The sequence below is a fragment of the Haliotis cracherodii genome, unplaced genomic scaffold (assembly GCF_022045235.1).
Source record: "Haliotis cracherodii isolate W230 unplaced genomic scaffold, xgHalCrac1.p SCAF_1, whole genome shotgun sequence".
NCBI lineage: Eukaryota > Metazoa > Mollusca > Gastropoda > Lepetellida > Haliotidae > Haliotis > Haliotis cracherodii.
The window spans coordinates 26,631,224-26,651,518 of NW_027266264.1; the positions used below are offsets into that span (position 1 = coordinate 26,631,224).

Here is a 20,295-nt window from a genome sequence, read left to right on the forward strand (position 1 = left end):
TGCAGGGGGGGGGGGGGGGGGGGGGGGGGGGTCCACGGGTGGCCCAGTTGTCTAAGGCACCGCGATTCGCTGTGGCGAGTTGCGACCCTTGGGCACGCCAGAAACCTACGATTGTGGGTTCGAATCCCGATTATGTTTCTAGGTTTGTTTGAGACCTGCATCACTTCGGGCTTTCCTCCACATTAAGCAACTGGAATACTGTTAAAAGCGGCGTTAAACCCAACTCACTCACTCACTCACTCAATGCAGGGGAATGGCTAAGTATATGTTACCATTAGTTGGAATAGTGAGTGAGTACGGTTTTACGCCGCTTTTAGCAATATTCAAGCAATATCACGGCGGGGGACACCAGAAATGGGCTTCACACATTGTACCCATGTCGGGAATCGAAACCGGGTCTTCGGCGTGACGAGCGAACGCTTTAACCACTAGGCTACCCGACCGCCCCCATAAGTTGGAATAACATACATGTAATTTTACCGCAGTAGATCTTCTGCAATGTCCTACACTAATTTTGTCTAGCATATGTTTATACTGCATGGTCAGTTTTCATTTTGAAATGAATATGTGTTTACTCTCTATATAACATGTAGAGGTACGGTTGGCCCAGTCGTCTGAGACGCCGCAAATCTCTGTGTTGAGTTGTGTCCCTTGGGTATGCGAGAAAGCTATGATTTTGGGTTCGAATCCCGGTTTGCCCGTGTTTATAAGTTTATCAGCGTCATACCCGTTGCTCGTGGGTTTCACCATAGTATAAACGTCTAAGACCTGCATCCCACTACTACAGTTTAAAAGCCATATGTTTCTAGTTTCTTTTCAACACTACTACTCTTGCAATTCTATTCACTGCCTCGAAGTAAAGCTTTACTTATTGTCTTTGACGAACACGTTTAAACTTCAATTCAACTGCATCCAGGATGCAAATACATCACTGCGTGTGATTAATTATGATATTGTGATTGTTTATCCGTTGATACTTTAGGCCCAGATTGTTACTGTGTTGATCTGAACGGAGCGAACACAGCTTTCGACATTCCTAGATTTCAACTCTCAATTGTAAGAATAGCTGTAATATTGCTGTGTGCGGCGTTTAAACGAGTAATCAGTCAACTGCGGAAAGGTTTCGTTGGAGAAATTGAAACGTAGATTTCGTAACATCCCAATTTCCCCGGTGGTCTAGATCCGACAGTGTGAGGTTTGCAACAAATAACACAAAATGTCGTTCTCGAACCCGGGTCTTCGGCGTGACGAGCGAACGCTTTAACCACTTGGCTACCCGACCTTGTTTCCATCACATTTATCAACACCGCTTCTCCTAAGACAATCCAGAGTAACCTTGTGTCCTTGAACATTTGTAACACACCGATCCGGTGTGACCTTGTTTCCATCACATTTGTCAACCCAACTTCTCTTACTACAATCCAGAGTGACCTCGTTTCCATCACATTTGTCAACCCCACTTCTCTTAAGACAATCCAGATTGACCTTGTGTCTAGAACATTTGTAACACACCTGCCCCCCTTCTTCGAAGACAATCCAGAGTGACCTTGTTTCCATCACATTTGTCAACCCCACTTCTCTTAAGACAATCCAGATTGACCTTGTTTCTAGGACATTTGTAACACCTCGCCCACCTTCTTCGAAGACAATCCAGATTGACCTTGTGTTCAGGACATTTGTAATCCTCCTTCTCTACAGTTAGTCAAGATTAACCTTGTGTCCGGAATATTTGAAAACCCTCCAAATCACCAGAGTTTTTAGTAATCATATTTGCAAATTTTTCAATTTTTCAATTTGTGTGCAGAAAAAGAACCATCATTGCTTTCACCTATATTTCAGTTACAATAAGCTTAGGAGAAATGGGATTTAAGGTTTTCTTCAGGATTATGGCACTTGTGTAGTGACATGCGTGCCTGTGTGCATGCTTGTACTAGTCTGGAATAGCACCTGTTTTATAGTGCTTGCCCACAGAGATACCATGCTGCAGTTAACATTGATACCCACTCAGACACAGTATATACACTGACTCTGACTTTATCCCCTTAATGCCTAGCGCCAGGCAGGGCACAAGGAAGTAACACTTTTTATCTTGGTATGACACAGCCAGGAATTCACAAGACAAGGTTGTTTTATAAACAAGGCATTCCAATTTATAGTGCCCATAGTCACAATGTCCTTAAGACAGAGTGTGCTCAGTTTGATGCAAATGAAGATAGTTTTGTTTTAGTTGAGCTCTTGAAAAAACTCTAATCATGAAAAAAAAACATTCTAAAAATGCTGAAAGCAACAACAGGATCATATGGTAATTAAGTGTGCAAATGTAGCAATGTTTTACATGTCTAGAATGTTTCTTAACTCTAGTTTTGCTTTCAGTATTAGTTCATCGCTATTGCATTCAATAAAGAAAGAAAATCCTCAAAACCTAAGGAACTGTTAACTATAGCCTACATGACTTGCCAGTATACACAAACATAAATATAGCATCAAAACATGTGCTTGCTTCGTGATCAAGAGTTGCTTCCCTTAGTTCATACAGGGTACCAAGCCAGTGAGGGGAGTGGGCTTCAACTTCTGACAGTAATTCTGCCCATTAGTTTTAAACACAGACATTTGGTGAGGCTACCAAACATGGTCTACAAAAAAATGGGATTAAAAGCCCAGAAATCTCCTAGACAATTAACGACCCTATCTTGAAAAGTATCTTTTTTTCCTATTTCAAATTTTTAAAAACATGCCATTTGCGATATGGATACCATGTTAATTAAAGGTGGAACAGTATTTTTCAGAACAACTACAATAAAGTTAGGTTTTCATCTCCACTCTGCTAACCAGGCGAGTTCAGTTATCATGGAGTGCGTGAGTGAGTTGGGTTTAACGCCGCTTTTAACAGTATTCCAGTTATATCATGGCGTGTCAGCTTAATGTAGGTGGAAAGCCTGAAGTGATGCAGGTCTTAGATGTTTACCATTTTGGTGAAACCCACGAGCACGGGTATGGTGCTGACAAACCTTGAAACATAATCGGGGTGAACCGAGATTTGAACAAACAACCATAGGTTTCTGGCGTTTCCAAGGGATGCAACTCTGCACCTGTGCCCCCAGTCTACCATGACTTACTGAATGAAAACAAACAAAAGCATAGAATCTAGCATTTATCTAGGCCTCTTGTATGCAGTCACTCCACAAACATATTATGTACAAACAGACCCACCTACCACTGATGATCACATTACATGTACAAGCAGTCAAACCTACCACTGGTGATCACATTATATACTCACAAACAACAGTAACTGATCACATTCATATTGTTCATATCTTCATTTAATAGAAGCATGCAACTCCTTGAAGTGCTACAGTGCACTGTTGTTCAATTAGGTCGAAGATAAACCCCATTCTGATTCTAAACATTTCGATTTTTACCCTTAAACAAAATTCTTTCAAACTAAGAATCTGCCATGAATGCTTTGTCATACAATTTTAATGTCTGGTTCTTTTCATTCACAATTAAAGATGTACACCAGTTCATCCTTAGACAATTGTGGGTTTTCTAAAGACCAGAGGACTAGTGTAAACCTTATTTCCCTTGTCCACAGATTTTGAAGCTAGTCATGCTTGAACAAGAAAAAAATGCTTACTATGTTTACATTTTCTTTCAGGAATATTTTATTTCCAACTTGTAGCACAATCGAAGGCATTAAACTCAGGATTATAGAAAGTCACTCTTGATGCACACACCTCATACACTGTGAGTCTGTCATCTGACACTGTGAGTCTCTATAGATGTACACTACAGCATGTGCTGTCATCACCTCTTTCTCCTTGCTGTCTTCGTTGTCATGGGGGCTGCCTCATTCTTCTTGGGATCTTTATCTATACATATTTGGTTTAATCGGTCAAGAATTTCTAATGTAGTAAGATTTCCTGTTTTGAAGAGCAGTTTCTGACCATCAGCTGAAACATTGTCAGAGAAATAAGATTCAACAGCTATGTTTTTCACTGTACATTAATCATGTTGTCACCTTAAACCTTAAATATTTTTTTTAATTTGAAGTTTACATGATATACAGTTTTTCAATTGGACAGGGTTCGATCACCTGACCCCGAAAGACAAGACAATTTCACGTTCATATGTTTTTTTCATGAGACTCTGTTCTTGAAATGATGTAAACACTGACAGACTACTTCCACATTCCTGGGGTACACTCTGGGAATTCCCTGGCACGAATACGTACAGAAATGTACTTTCTGATCATTTAGACCCTTTAATCTTGAACTCAACATTTTAGTATACATTGAAAAACGTCAGGGAGTTTAACTACACAATCCTCACTAAGACCTATCCAAATGGGTAGACCAAAACGAAGAAATGCACATCCAAACTATGGTGGTATCGACCCGATCCTTGTCTAGAGTGACAGTGACAGTCTACAGCAATCTATGAGTTTACCTTAGTGTCTATTTGACACATCTTTAATCACCTTTCAATGATCGGCCAATTGATCAATGATGACTAAAACATGTAACCGCCATGGGTTCATTAGCAACTCCCAAAATGTCTCCCACCGTGGCCATTTTGACGTCTTGTACTTGTGTAAATGTATTACGACGTGCTGTCATTATGACTAACTTACTGATGCATTTCTTAACAGACCTTCCTCATCTAATAATGATATTATTTGAATACACATGTTTCTGAAGAGCAAGTTGTACATCCATACGCCCATGTCACCTCTCTTTTTGAGCAACTATTTTATTCCGTGATATAGCTGGTTGTTGTATGGCTGTCAGTGTAATCATGAAGTCACACGTACTAAATATAATTGTGTATAGATCTTGGCCTACATCCATTGAGGTAAGAAATTGTGATAAAAAATTATAAGACTTTCACCTTGTGTGAGTTCATTGGAGTATGAACCTTCATAGATGGAGGGCCAAACTATGAACGTCGGAGACATTTCTGAACTAACCCTGTGTACCAAATGAATAAAAAGTCATCTTTACTGGATGAAGATGAAGGAGAGGAGTCTGATATCATGAGGAAACTATCATTTCTTTGGGAAAACCTTTCCTGAATCCTTTGTCTTTTTCATCAAATTCATCAACTGTTTCCCCTCCCCTTAAAGCATTAACATCTTTACATGTCAACAACTATCATATTAAAAAGAAAACAATAAAATAGCAATGGCGAATAAAATTACCATTTGAGGTAACACCATTATCAACAATATCAATGGCCAGTTTATTATCTTGACTTACAATGAGCCTAAATATCATTTAAAATGCTGTGGTGGATTGAAAGAAGAAACAAAAATAATATTTCAAAAGGTTTATGCATGGAGTATGTGAAATTTAGCTCAGCATCCATCATCATGGATTTATTAACAACAAATTCGTAAAACAAGACATTAAACTGGTCTGGTCAAAGATGATGTTTCTTACAAAAGTTTATGTCTATGCGAGGATCAGATCTGTCCGACTTGATGTCCAGTTTCATATTGACATTCTCATTTGTTGAGATCAATTTGGGCGACTGCAACTGAAATAATACCTCTCTGAAAAATAGACATGGCAAACGGTTAATGGCAATCATTACAACAAAAAGGGTAGGGTGGTTGCAATTGGATCTTTTAAAACCTAGTCTCCTGCATGCCTTGTAGCAGGTTGACTAATAACATCTACATTACATGAAATGGAATTGGTTTGGCCTTAAAATCATACTTATGGAAGTGTAGCTTGAAAACATTTCTGAGTCCTTCGATTTTAACCCCAGACCTTCTAATTCAGGTTCAGAGTTAATCTGACAACTAAAACGATCATATTCACAAAGTTGTTGGAGTTCACTTGCACTTGGTAGCAGCCATGTAGATATTCATTGCATTTCAAAAACAACCAGTGTAAAAGTAAAAGGGGTGGTGTTGGGAGTTAGTATGACAACTGTAAATGATCCTTTCAAATAGGTTTGTTTGCTTGTTGTCTTATGTCACAATCAGCAATATTCCATGTATATGACGGCAGTCTGTCAATAATCGAGTCTGGACCAGGCAATCCAGTGATTGATATCAGCCGCAACGATCCACATAATTGGGATACAATGACATGCATCAACCAAGTCAGCGAGCCTGACCATCCGATCCCATTAGTTGCCTCTTACGACATGCATAGTCGCTTTTTACCTTTCAAATAGGAAATGATGATGAAATGATTGATGGAAAATAGTAAGCACTATCCCAATAATCAGTTTGGAAAGTAGAAATTGGATATTTTGGATATTCTGTCCATGTATTATCATTACTGATGACAGTGTTGAGACTAACAAGGTCCTTTTGCCCGCAATTTGGACTTACTCCCATGAATTATTCAACACAATGCCATGTACATCAGCTGATCACCGTTACACCTCACATCTATATTGGCTGATTAGTATAAATCACTCTATATTGTCGAGGGAAGTGTATTCGTTTCAAGTTTTCACTATTTTTAACAAACATAAAATCATTCGACATAAGCAGCTGATAAGTGTCTCTTACTGAACTACTTCTCATGGCCTGTTTCGCCACTTCCATCAATACACGTGATAAACATGATAAAAGCAGTAAGACTTTAGTGTGCAAAGTGGGACAAATAAATCAGATTTTCATGTAACTAACTAATAAATTCGGAATTCTGTTTTCATTCATTTTCATTTATTTGATTATATAAATACCTGATTGACCGGACGTTATCTTTATACGGATCAAAAGTAAATTTCATATCTTTCACAGGCCTAAACTGCAAATTCCGCAAAATCTTTCCTATGGATCGGTTTGCCATGATGTTTTTGGTTTTCCGTGCGGTAAAAGAGAAACGGTTCCTGGTTGGACAATTACGAATATCACGCCCAATACATTTCTCCGTTAGAAACAGTTAGGGCGATATTTAAACTGGTTTTGTTATTGGCTTCATTCTGACCAATCGCACGCTGTCTTACAACGCCTAATGGATGCTCTTGCATCGATCGTGTCTTCTTGTCGTAGACATCTGAATTTAGATTTTTTGTGGGGAACAGTAAGTCGAGGCAGAACAATCAGTGTAAGTATTTTAAAGGAAGATCAAAACAAGTTAACGTTCACGTTTAACCGTATATTCGTTATTTTAATCTTTTCTGACAGAAGAAAAGTGTACGTTTTTGTGTCGCAACGACAGCCATATTTGACCTGGTTGGTCATAATAGCGCGCCACCTGTGTACATAACCACCGACGATATGGGCCACGATGTGTTGAAATGTCATGTCCCATATGTTCATACGACCAAACAACGTTTACAACGTCCGAAGTACATATACTGGTCACAACTATAGCGTTGATATATGGAAGTTTAATCAGACATAAATTCGTTATAGTGGAATCAAAAAGGTAAACAAATTAGCCAAGCTGTGCCTGTCGTTTCGGACATGTTGTTACAAGGCAATTTTCAATGGCTCTTTGTATTTTCATTGTGATTTGCATACGAATTAGATGATTTACAACATGAGAAGTTGTCGATCACGCTAATTATCATTTCCCAACCTTAAAAAAATTATGTAGGCCTATGAACAATATTCATTAGGCTACTTATAACATCCTTAAGTTATCATGATTATTCAGATGCTATTCCAAATAAATGAAATTTGCCACAATCAGATACTGACATGTATTTCAAAGTAAAACAGATGTTTCTTTTTCCCGATCCAATATGCGCATACACATATGCCCACAAGCATATACTGTTTACATATGTTGTTGTTTAATGCCACAATCAGCAATTTTCCTGCTATATGACGTCAGTCTGTAACAAATTAGCCTGGACCAGACAATCCTGTAATTGACATCTGATCATGAGCATCGATCTACACAACTGGGATACAATGACATGCATCAACCAAGTGAGCAAGTCTGACCACCCAATCCTGTTCGTCACCTCTTATGACAAGCATATAGTCGCCTTAGTTGCTTATTGCGAATTAGTTGCTGCAGACTTATTCGAATCCGGACCTTCATGGGTGCTGTTTACATATACATACATGTATATTGTACATGTAATGTAACAATGTGTGAAGCCCATTTCTGGTGTCCCCCGCCGTGATATTGCTGGAATATTGCTAAAAGCGGCGTAAAACCATACACTCACTCACTCACTCACTCACATGTAATGTAGGACTCAGATCTATTGCGGGACTCTGAGTATTATGCCAATATCTGCCCTTTTTCGTGGAATCTGTCATACATCTGAGACTCTGACATGGATCAGAGTCCTACCATAGACCTGAGTTCTACATATGTACTACTCAAAGAAGTTAAAGAACACCTGATTCTTTCATGTTACTTTTAGGCAGCCTGTGGTCTTGTGGTAGAGCGTTTGCCCGGAGAGCGGAAGCATGGGGGTATCCTCAGCCTTGCCATACTAGAAGACATAAATGATGGTACTTGTTACCCTGTCTGGCACCAGTATTAAGGGGATAAAAAAAGGACTGGCCGGCTCGGAGTCCTTACATTGTGTCTGAGTGGGGTATTCATGTTTAACTGCAGCATGGTATCTCAGTTGCCTAGCACTATAAAATCTGCATTAGTCAGGACTGGTACAAGCAGCGATATATCTTGTGATTGGAGGCTCCCACAGTTGGTATTCATCAAGCTTAAGGGAGAGAGGGTTACAGATGTGTCATTGGGCGTCAACCTCATCAGCTGTAAACACCAGTGGACAGAACAAGATTAACTGATAATAACAAGCTAGAATCTAGCTTGTGAGCCCTGCAGATTTGGAGAGGTTAGAGCTGAGGCAATCTAGACTTTTCAAATCATTCTAGACTTATGTTGGACTCATCTTTTTTACTCAATTTACTGTTGTTACTCAGCAGAACTTTACTATCTGATCCTTAGGGTGAACACTGGCAATATCACTGTCAAACCAAAATAAGTAGAAGCCCTCTCTTGGTTAGTCTTACACATCAGGGGTGAAGGAAAGTTCACTTATCCTCAGGCACAGTCATTTTGAACAGGAGTTAACTATTGCCTTCCTTTTCACATATGAGCTCATTTCTTGCAAACTCGCACTTCTCAGATTGGGAATATACGTGACTTGATACTTTCACACTGGAATAGCTCGTTCTGCTTAAACTACCCATATCCTCTCACTAATTTTTTGTTTTAATTTTGGCCACTACTTGAGATGTCTCACTTAATGTTGTCATGGAAGGAAATACCACATATTGTGGTAAATGAGAAATGTAAATGTAATATATATTGAACAGTTGTTTGTAAACAGATATCTTCAGGGATCTATCTAGTATCTTTAACTAAGTGCCCATAGCAGGCAACTTGGTATGTCACCAGGTTGGGATTAACAATTTGGAAGTTCGTACCATTGTTTGCTGCAGACTTTATGCTGAGCATCTTTCCCTGAAAATGCAGAGTTAAGTCACTGAGCCTTATTGCAAAATTGTTCATGTCTTACATACATTGCCTGGTGCTAGGTTTTGTTTGTTTGTTCGTTGTTTACCGCCACACTCAGAAATATTCCAGCTATGTGACATCAGTCTTTAAGTAATCGAGTCTGGACCAGACAATCCAGTGATGATATCATGAGCATTGATTCACTCAATTGGGACCGATGACATGCATCAACCAAGTCAGTGAGCCTGACCACCCAATCCCGTAAGTCGCCCTGAACGACAAGCATAGTCGCCTTTTACAGCAAGCATGGGTTGCTTAAGACCTATTCTTGAGGGGAAAAACAAGGACTGGACGGACAACTGGGAAACATTGTTAGATTATCAATTTACAAAAGAAATAAAATGTTGAAATTAATAAATTTACGGCCATACAAAGCATGCATGAGTGTTTACTGAGAGCACAGCATTGGAACATTGGCACAGATTGTTATGCGTGCTGTGAAATCCCACTAAATTAATCTCACACATGGGACATGGTACAAATATTGAAAATACATTACAATATAGTTCAGACTCAATATATATGATGTCAATAAAATAAGATACAATTCCATAAACATTGCTGGTATTGATATTGTAAACAAGACTGTTTTCTAGCTTGCTAGTTACTTGTCTGTATCTAAACCAGTTAAGAGAAATGTATGCTAAAACATTTCCTTATTCCTTTGTACTTTTATCTCAAACCTTCACCTATTTCCAAATCTGTTGTGGAATAGTTCATCAGTTATTTTTGAATATTTATATGTTATACCCTAATGTCGTCAACAATTATACATTTCTTTTCTTATTCGTTAGTGGTTATTTTGTCTTACAGACCAACGCAAATATACTACTCAAAAGAAGTTAAGGATCACCTGAATCTTTCATTTTACAATAGTTAATCCCTCATGCCATGACAGATTAACATTACCAATATGAAAGAATTGGGTGATCCTTAACTTCTTTTGAGTAGTATATATATCAGTAAATTCTTTGTGGGATATCACACCCAACAGTCTTATCAGCATCATTATACCACAATGTGAGGCTTTCAAATGAAACAGTTCCATACCGTATTATTAAATATGTTTGATGACGAAAATCAAGTTAATCACATCATCCTACAAGTGCCAATTCAGTGATTGAAATTTAGGGGGTCTGGGATCCTTGAGGCTTGCTTTATGCCTGGATTTGTCTGAACACTGTCATTGATGCAATTAGAGTGAGTTTCTGTACTTGGTATGTTCTGAATTGAAATATAACATTGTTGTTGTCACTCGTGTGTTTGGGTTCAAAGTATGATTTTGTACCATCAAATCAGCTTTTAACATAGATCTCCACTGAAAAAATAGGATGTTTGTCTCCTAATTCACTGACATTATTATTTAGTTAGCAAGGTCTGTCTGCTAAGTTGTCATACTTTAAATAATGTCCATGCAGCATTAAATAAGGTCTCTTTGCCAGGCATTTTGACCATTATTATGAATAAAAAACATTTTACACAGTGTCCTAAATAAATACTGCTTGCCGCCTGCACAAGGCAGGTATCTTTTCTCTTAGGCTGCATGAAATCTCTTTCACCTACCCGACTATCTGGCAGATAAATTTAAGACTACTTATGTGTTCAGTTTTATTGTAAATTCTCCTTGTAGATTCTCAAGTAATTGTTTGCATCATTTCAACTGAATGAAGACGTAATTTTCTCTTATTTTTTTCGATTTTTCAATATTTATTATTCTTGGATGCGGGCAGGTAGTTTCGAACATTGGCAGGCAACACTTATGGGTCACCAACCTGACTGTCTTGTTGGGTTTTAAAATTATTTCAAACACTGATCACACAACAGAAGATATTTGTCACTAAAGTTTAAAATGAAGTATTATTTCATGATAAGACATGAATATGAAGAGACAACATGAACCCATTAGACAGGTTTGAGGAGACATGCATGATGATAGAGACGGTGACTGCAAAGAACAGTCACTACACATGCTCAAATGTTCATTACAAACTTGTTATCCAGATCATTGCTTCTTATGATTATCATAATCAACATCACCAAGAGTGTGTAAAGCTGCCTGATACGGTACATTGGAAGGTTGCAAGTGTTCTCATAAACTATTCAGTACATTGTGACGGAACTCAAAAGTGTAATTTATCACAGTATACAGTGCTGATGGCACCTTTGTTCTTTTAGCAAAGCATATTAAAATATGTTCTGAAATTTCAGATGCCACGATCACGAAGGAAGAGGACCAGAAGTAGAGATTCCAGTTATGATGATGATTATCGTCACAAGAGAAGGAGAAATGATTATTATGATGATGATCACTATGATGCCAGACATTCCAGAAGGTGGGTACATTACTCAGCCATTTGACCTTGACCTTTTATTTATGACCATTCACTTGAATTGACTCAAACTGCTTTTTTCCCTCAGAAACTTTGTAAATGTTTGCCTTCATTATAAGGTAGAAGTGTGTGGACATCAATTAACACTCTGTTACTTTCGCCCAAGTCTAGTCAAATTCTTTTTGGCTTAGTAAGCTGATTATAATCCATATAACCATGCTAAAATCTACTGAAATGATGCCAAGAGCGAAGTTGTGGCTAGAAGACTCAAAAGTTTTCAGCTGAGATTGAATAAATCAAGTTCAGTTATTTTCACTTAAATGATTGCATAAATGTTTTTAAGAGATTAAAAAACAATGTTGAAATGTTGTTACCTGTTACTTTGCGACTTTGAACATCAATGGTGACAGCAACTTCTGTTAAATGGCTATCTCTGCTGGGTTTTAGACTAAAACAAATGTAGGTGAGCTACAGTGCTCAAGTTCCATCAGTTACTGAACCAGATAAATCGCGTTTTTGTGAAACTATTTAGTTTTTACATCCTTTACATTGCCTTGTGTCATAATGAGAATTGAGATCCTGTTTTTCGTTCCAACTTCTTCCTGGAATCCCAAGTTTATTTGGCGCATCCCTGTATTTTAAGTTAACAATGGTTGCTGCACCATCTCTGGTCCTGAATAATACCTATACCTAAACTCATGTTTTCTGGTTTTGCCAAGTATGTTTTGTGTACTGCTTCAAAACAAAATGGTGTTAGATATCACCCAAATCCAAATAACATAACATTTTTTTATCGTTTTGCCACACGCACACATAACCACCACCTCCTCTGCTGACAATTTTTTTCTTTTAAACCCGCTCATGACAGATATAAGAGACTTCATACCTGATTTATATACGTCTTATATACTTCGAGGAGGGGGTATCTGACATAGCATTGGATGACATTGAAGGTCAAGGTCATAAAAGGATTGTGTTCAGTATTTATGAATGGAATTTGATAAACTTAGTATACATGATCTCTAAGGTGGGTCTCAATTGCTTCAATATAAGGTCAAGGTCATTTGAGGTCAAATTATGAAACATGTCTGATTTTCACAAAGTTTTGGATTAATTCATGGAACATCAGTGTCTCATTAACAATAAACACACGATTATCTACGTACAGTCATGTGATGCTGCATTTGATCAGTAAATAAATCTGTAATGGTTGAAAAGCATTCTTTGGGTAATTATGTGGAGTCTTGTGCTATTTTGTTATAAAAAAAAAAATTCAAGCGTATTTGTACACAATCAACTAATAATCATTTGAGTAATGGTGATTTATTTTGCATGTTTTATACAAATCAGCAGCTTATTTGGAGCTCTGTATGTAGATATTTAAGAATGCCAATGCCAGTAAAACATTAAAAATGTTCTGATGCCATTTGTCTGTGGCCAGATAATTAGATCAAAAGCAAAGTCCAATCCCACATTGTTCCTTCAATTTCAACCAAGGGACATAACTCTTCCATACTTACCAACAGATTTTCTCTTTTGGAGCACAAGTTACTTCCCTGTAGCCCCCCTTTTTGCTGCACAAGCATGTTTCCATTAATAGCCCATTAGTAGTCAGTGTCTAGGCAGGTCTGTTGGCATGGGGCCAAGATTCCAGCCCACGGTGGGAAGTAGAGCCAGCTGCTTGTACAGGGTGCATGCGGTAGCTGCTGCCTACATACATACCAAACCTGTGGGATGTGCAGTTCCACACAGACAGGCCTTCACTTCCATACCAACTGTCTTACTTTGTAGAACTTTCTTGTCTGCCTTTCTTTCCTTAGATGAATTTAATACAGTTGGAGGAAAACATGTTTGTTTGTTTGATTGTTTGTTTGTTTTAAAGGAAACATTTAGGACAGTACACTAATCGACATATTCTGCTTGTGCTATTACTATGATTACATGTTAAATTTTGACAAAATAGGTGTAGTTCCCTGGAGCTGAATAGATCTCTAGAATAGGTCCCCAGCATCCCATGCTAGTCCTGAAGGTCTACTAGAGGATTTGGAGGTTAAATGTGACCAGGCAGGGATTTATCTGGACCTGCTCAGAGGCTGATATTCGGCCCCAAGTGACAGTAAAAATTCCCGATTTGAATTTACGATTTCCCAATTCCTCAGAATTTATGAAAATAGGGACATTAAAAATGTCTAATGTGAACAATGTTACAATTTTTTCCCCTATTTTCCTGTTAAGTGCACATTGTTGGAATCTAAGGAAAATCCCAGCCAGGGCACTTTCCACAAAACCATCCAAACTAAGATGGTCATAAGTCAGTGCTTGAACATGGAATGAGTCGTAGGGCTACGATCAGTTTGTGGAACAGGGCCTTGGATGATATATCATGTGTGTCATCTTGCCTTGATGTAAATAGATGCTCATGCTATCAACCTTGTGTTTCCCTGGCTATCAATTTTCAATTTTCAGTTGGTGCACATTGAAATGGCACACTGTTCCAATAGAATAAAACTAATAGTTCTTAGTTTGAATCTAAAAAACAAACAAATAAAGTATCCCGATAACAGAACAATGTGAGTTTGTTTTGATTGTAACCTCGTTAAAACTCCAAATCATGCACTCACGAATCCTGCATTACATTAGCCTTGGTTAGATTGCTCCCTGTCACTATGTAAGGAGCTGTACTGTAAGTTGAGTGTAAGGAGCTATTTTGTACCCTGCACACTGTTTTAGCAATAATTATACACAATGTGATGCCCATGAGACGCAGTAAGGTAATTGCACCAAAACATATATAGAGCTCAGTGATTGGTCCACATCACCAGTCATAGCCAATCATATATCAAGATGCCTACTGCCATGACATTGCAAAGCACGGCCAAGCTGTCAATGGTCAAATGACAGACCATGATATCTTCTTTCTTTTTTTCAAATAAACGAAAGGCAAATGATGTTCATGCATATGATGTATTTCTCCATTTAGTCAATGAGAGTTTGCTTCAAGGTGTTAGTAGCACTAATCTGATCATGGTTCCTGTAAATAATATTTGGCGCGATCATCCAATCAGTTCACACATGAATTCGACGAAATTATTGTGAACAATATTGAATGAAATTTTGAATAAGATTGATAAAATAGATTACAAATATATTAAGCCCAGGTACACAATGAACACTTTTGTTATAACCAGATAGTGTAATAATATGATTAAATTGCATACTTCATCCCAAATTCGTTGACATGGTATTTATGATGTTACGTGCGGAAAAACCATCAAAGCGCATTGAAGGCGTGTATTATGCGCACCCCCTCTACGCAGCTGTATTCTTTGGGGAAAAGTACCCAAAATACTCATGAAAATACAATATGATGTATATTATTGTCATCAATGGCCCAAGAGGATTTCTGAATGGGCCACATTTTGAAGGTTAAATGTGCCATGGGCCCACTTATTTTCAAGTCTAGAATGAACACTGACTCAAGTCACTTATTCAATAAGTGTAGTGTAGCATACATCAATTTCTTGTGTATCTTAATTGTAGGATATTGTCAAGATGTAACAAGTAACTCATATTATTTTGGCCATGTGTAATGTAGCTAAGTTTACAATTCTAAAGAAGAACCTGACAATCAGTAACATTTGGATGACATGCCTGGCCTCAGCAACATCCATTTCTTGTGGTGTTCTGTTATCATCAACTTATCTGCTGCCTGAGATTAAGCATCCTCCGTTGTCACAGCTAATTAAATTTAAATTCGGTCTGTCAAGGTATCCTTTTAACGATAAGGGTCTAAATTTTACTGAAAGTTGAAATTAATTTGATATACATGTGTGTTTTTGTTATGATTTGTGGAACAGGTTAACTGTGTAATCGTTTCTACTGGCAAGCACAGCTGCTCTTGATAAACTAACCGACTTCACTCTGTTTCTGTTAGCATACCCATGATGGGTTTCAACTTTATAAATAGGCTATTTCAGGTGCATGGCTATATATATACACCTGTACAGCATTAAATGGCCAATTTTCTACAAAGTTTTTTTGTCATTTACTACTTTCCAAATCTGATTTGAAAAAATTAGGACATCTTCCTGACACTATCTTTGTGTGGTTACCTGGTTGTGAAGTTTCCATTAAAGTCAGAATTTGTCTTTTTTTTAAATGTTATATAGTTATTGTATTTTTATTTTTTTTATCTCAGCAGACATTTTTGTTCCCCAGATCCCTGGCAATCTTTCAGTCAGTTGGTAAATCACATGCGTGAGCTGTATGTGTAGCCAAGTTAATGATCTGGAGTAGAAAATTTACACACCCAACATCAATCACTCTTTAAATTGTTTGTTTGTTGTTTAACGCCGCATTCAGCAATATTCCAGCTATATGACAGCAGTCTGTAAATAATTGAGTCTGGACCAGACAATCCATTGATTTACATCTTGAGCATCGTTCCACACATTTGGGATACGATGACATGCATCAACCAAGTCAGCGAGTCTGACCACCCGATCCCGTTAGTCACCTCTTACGACAGTCGCCTTTTACGACAAAGGGGCAGTCGTGTAGCCTAGTGCAGTGGTAGAAACTAGCAGTTTTGGTCCACTAGTCCTTTTAATGATGTCATATAGCAAAACCCATAAAAATGCCAAATTTCTACTAGTCCTTATGATACCTTAACTATTGGGCAGTTCCGCAAGGACTATAGGACTAGTGCCAATTTCTAACGCTTAGCTCGTCACGCTGAAGACCCAAGTTTCGATTCCCGACATGAGTACAATGTGGCCCATTCCTGGTGTCCCCTGCCATAATATTGCTTGAATATTGCTAAAAGCAGCGTAAAACCATACTCACTCACTCACTCACTCACTCACAGGATCTTCACAGGTCCACTCTTTAAAGGTGTGACTTCTGATAACTGCTGTCTGTTGTAACAAATTCTTAGTAAAGTACAGATTCTAGCACTTTTTGAGGGGGTTGAGTCCCATCCGTGACACAAAGTCAGCCATCTAATCCCCTCAGCTACTGAGGCTGTCTTTTCTTCAGCATATTCAGATCACTCCATGTGCAAGTGCATATCAGATGTTAGTATTTGTTACAAGATCATGTATTAGTGAAAATAACCATAAGCCTGTGAGGTGTTGATCTGAAATGTCAAGAATGTACAGTTGTCAGTGAACTACTCAACTAGAACCCTACCCAATCAATTGATGTGTAGTTAGTAAACAGAAGGATTAAGTGAAATGTTTGCGTGGATCCAATCTGATCCTATTTATCACTGATTTTCTTAGACGATGCTATTGACCACTGATTTACCTAGATGATCCTGTTGACCACTGGATTGTCTGGTCCTGATTGTACAGTGTTTGACACTGACCACAATGTGTCACTTGTCCAAAGGACCAGCACATAGAAACATCTACTGGTCCTGTTGGATCTCTACCAGATGCAATGGTGATGACCTAGCAAAGGTTATAAATGGCATTTCTTCTTTCTAATGTTACAGTGCGGTCGGGGAGCCTAGTGGTTAAAGCGTTCGCTCGCCACGCCGAAGACCCGGGTTTCGATTCCCGACATGGGTACAATGTGTGAAGCCCATTTCTGGTGTCCCCCACAGTGATATTGCTGGAATATTGCTAAAAGGGACGTAAAACCATACTCACTCACTCACTCACAAAAACAATACCCCACACTGAAAATTGATGATACATTGTACATACAAGTGAGCATGCACAATTAGAAGAGAAACCAGTCCAGAAGCTAAACACTCACTGTACAGTGCAGGGTTGTTAAGGCTGCTGGTTTTGCTTTGAGTTTAGGGTTGATCTATCGCTGATTTCAAAAGTCGTACAAGTGTAAATTACTTAGTTTCATCCCTAAAATAACACCAGACCACTGGACCACCATTTAGTTTATTTTACTGGTCCTTAAGAAAATAAACTTGACGCGGCCCAGAAGACCAGTGTTAATGTCGAACACTGCTGTACTACTTGCCAGGATATTATTTGTTATGCACTGGTTTTGCTCAGTAATATTATCTCCATTATCCGTCCTCAAGGTCAACAATCCTGACCCCTCTCTAAAGTCCTTCTGACCACCCTCTGCCCTCCCATGTCAAATGTGGTATTCGTCACTTGTTCCAGTCCTGGATGTGTGTAATTAATGATAGGCTAAATCACCCTGCTGTGGACAGTGGAACCATACAGAATGGAATAGACACTTCCTATAAATAATTAGCAAATATAATAGAAAATAACCTACCAGAATTAATGCTAGAAACATGGACTATAAACATGATAAATGTTAAAATTTCAGAAAATTAATTAGCTTTTAAAAGGATATGTTAGATGCCATATGAAGTTTGGATTTTTTAACTGATGTATTCGTGTTCAACTTTTTATAGACATATGTTGGTCGTTAATAATCACGTGGCTTGATCCAGATAGAGGTCAGAGCAAGGTCTTTAAACGGAATGTAACTTCAAACACCATCATCTCTTCTCAGATCTGGGTTAAATATTGACCCCTGTACTATACTAGATATGGCTGTAGGCTATATAGTATGTATCATGGTGTAAAAGACCACTCTCTCACTCAAGGGGTTCTGGCATAGAAATGGTCCCTAGCAGCCAATGCTTTTGACGGTCAGGCCTGGTCACTTGATTGATTTGTCGTCAGCGTACCAAGACCACATTAAATGTTAATAATTATTTTAGTCACTGGTTTGTCTGGTCCACATTAAATGTTAATAATTATTTTTATCACTGGTTTGTCTGGACCAGTTGTTGTTATACACAAGGAATATTGAATATTATGACACATACCCGGAATATTGATCACTGCAACATGGAACAACAAGAAGACAATTAAGTAAACCCCAATCATTTCATTATGGTTTCTCATTGGTATGTACTACTGACGGAGAGGTGTTCCTATTATTCCATGATACACTAGACTTTTCTTATGGTACATACATGGACCTGCCCTTCTAATTTTCACATTTCCGAGACTTTTTTTATTTTTTTAAAACAAATACACATTACATTGATCTTTGATAAATTTCTAAAACTACCACCAAATGTGCTAAAAATATGGCACATGGACACTGTATATTCCTCCAGGCATAGCTGCCAACTGGCTTGAATTTCTTCGTGTTTGTTACAGATTTGAGACTTAAATATAAATATACAATTTTTTCTTAATTTCATCCAAATAATATGCCAATCTACATGGGGGAAAATTCACTTGAGCTAAAAAAATTCATAGATACCTGTAAAGGGAAGGTCATTATTTCGCCTCACACTGTCTGCTACGAGCAAGTCATGTTTCATAACTGGTGTAAAGTCTTATTTGTAGTGTTGCATATGTCCAATTCCAACACTCCACTTGTATTATCGAAGGTCAGTAGGAACTAAGCAATAAAATTATCAACTATTTCAGAGTCAACCAACTGAATTGTTACTGTAGACGATTCATATCATCAGGCGTGGACGTTCTGTTTAGCAGATTGTAACAAATTACGAACTGTAATTTCGGAAAGAGGCGGCTGTGTCCAGATGTCAAAAGTACAAGGTCCTGTATGTGCCAGCAAGCAGAGAAGGCAATTCAAATGATAGTCAAATAACAATTATACAGTCAATTCAGTTTCTCTATGGCAGTATGAAAGTGTCAAATATATGCTGTGCTTAACATCTTTTTAGGAGTGTGTATATGAAGATATAAGATAGGTATGCGATAAATCGCAAAGAGCATTTAAGAATGAAACATGTTTTATTTAACAATAAAACTTTATTCTATCATGATGTCATTTCTGAAGATTTGAATATGCGCTCGCAACTTGATGACATGTATTGGACGACATTGTTTTGGCTTGGGATGTGTCTAGTAAGTTGTACCCCATAGATTTAGCTGGGGGATTCAGTTAATCGCAGTGGCCAAACAATAACATTCAAAAGTGAGAGAGATGTGACAATCGGCAGTAGGAGAAAAGGTACAGATAATTGATGTGATAAAATTCGCGAAATACCAAACTTACCCTACATGTTCATAAAATGGCCTCCAACATTGCTGAGTGCGTAGTGAGCTGTCTTATTGTCTCATTTTGGAGACATAAACATTTACTTAATGCAAGCAAAGACCTCTCGTAGTTTTTGCATTTAATTCACACTTGCGTTCATTTCAAGATTTACAGTATATTATCACTATTAACATTGTAATTCTGGGCAAAAGACTTTTTACAATGGTAGCTTTGTGAAACAAACATTTGTAAATGCTAATAATAGTTACTCTGTATAGTGTACATATTCCTTTGAGAATGCTGAAACAATTGCTAGGGCCATAGCACTTATTTGTTTAGTCATGTCCGATAATGTGTTGAGCTTCATTTGCCAATTTTAACCACCACATTCCATGTGAAAATATCAATGCAGATCATGTTTAGTCAAGTGAATATGATTGAAGAACACTTAAGCAATATCAGGAGCTGATATGGATTTACTTTGTCAA

The 20,295-nt window shown here is 37.9% G+C and overlaps 2 protein-coding genes across 3 annotated transcripts in view; one reads left to right on the forward strand and one right to left on the reverse strand.

Annotated features, from left to right (window-relative positions):
* Positions 1–3,150: 3,150 nt before the first annotated feature.
* Positions 3,151–6,841, reverse strand: LOC139462489 (large ribosomal subunit protein mL53-like). The gene is made up of 3 exons (XM_071244251.1): positions 6,706–6,841; positions 5,442–5,554; positions 3,151–3,953 (listed from the first exon to the last, which is right to left on the reverse strand). Exons 1-3 carry the CDS (start codon positions 6,810–6,812, stop codon positions 3,808–3,810), a joined length of 366 nt encoding a protein of 121 aa, XP_071100352.1. The 5' UTR covers positions 6,813–6,841; the 3' UTR covers positions 3,151–3,807.
* A 136-nt stretch (positions 6,842–6,977) lies between these two features.
* Positions 6,978–20,295, forward strand: part of LOC139475202 (dual specificity protein kinase CLK2-like) — a 74,450-nt gene continuing 61,132 nt past the window's right edge. The window contains exons 1-2 of one of the 2 annotated variants that reach the window (XM_071258458.1): positions 6,978–7,070; positions 11,679–11,803. In XM_071258458.1, the coding sequence (XP_071114559.1) occupies positions 6,978–7,070; positions 11,679–11,803 (218 nt within the window). The remainder of the gene's footprint in view (positions 7,071–11,678; positions 11,804–20,295) is intronic. The other variant, XM_071258466.1, reaches the window with a different exon arrangement.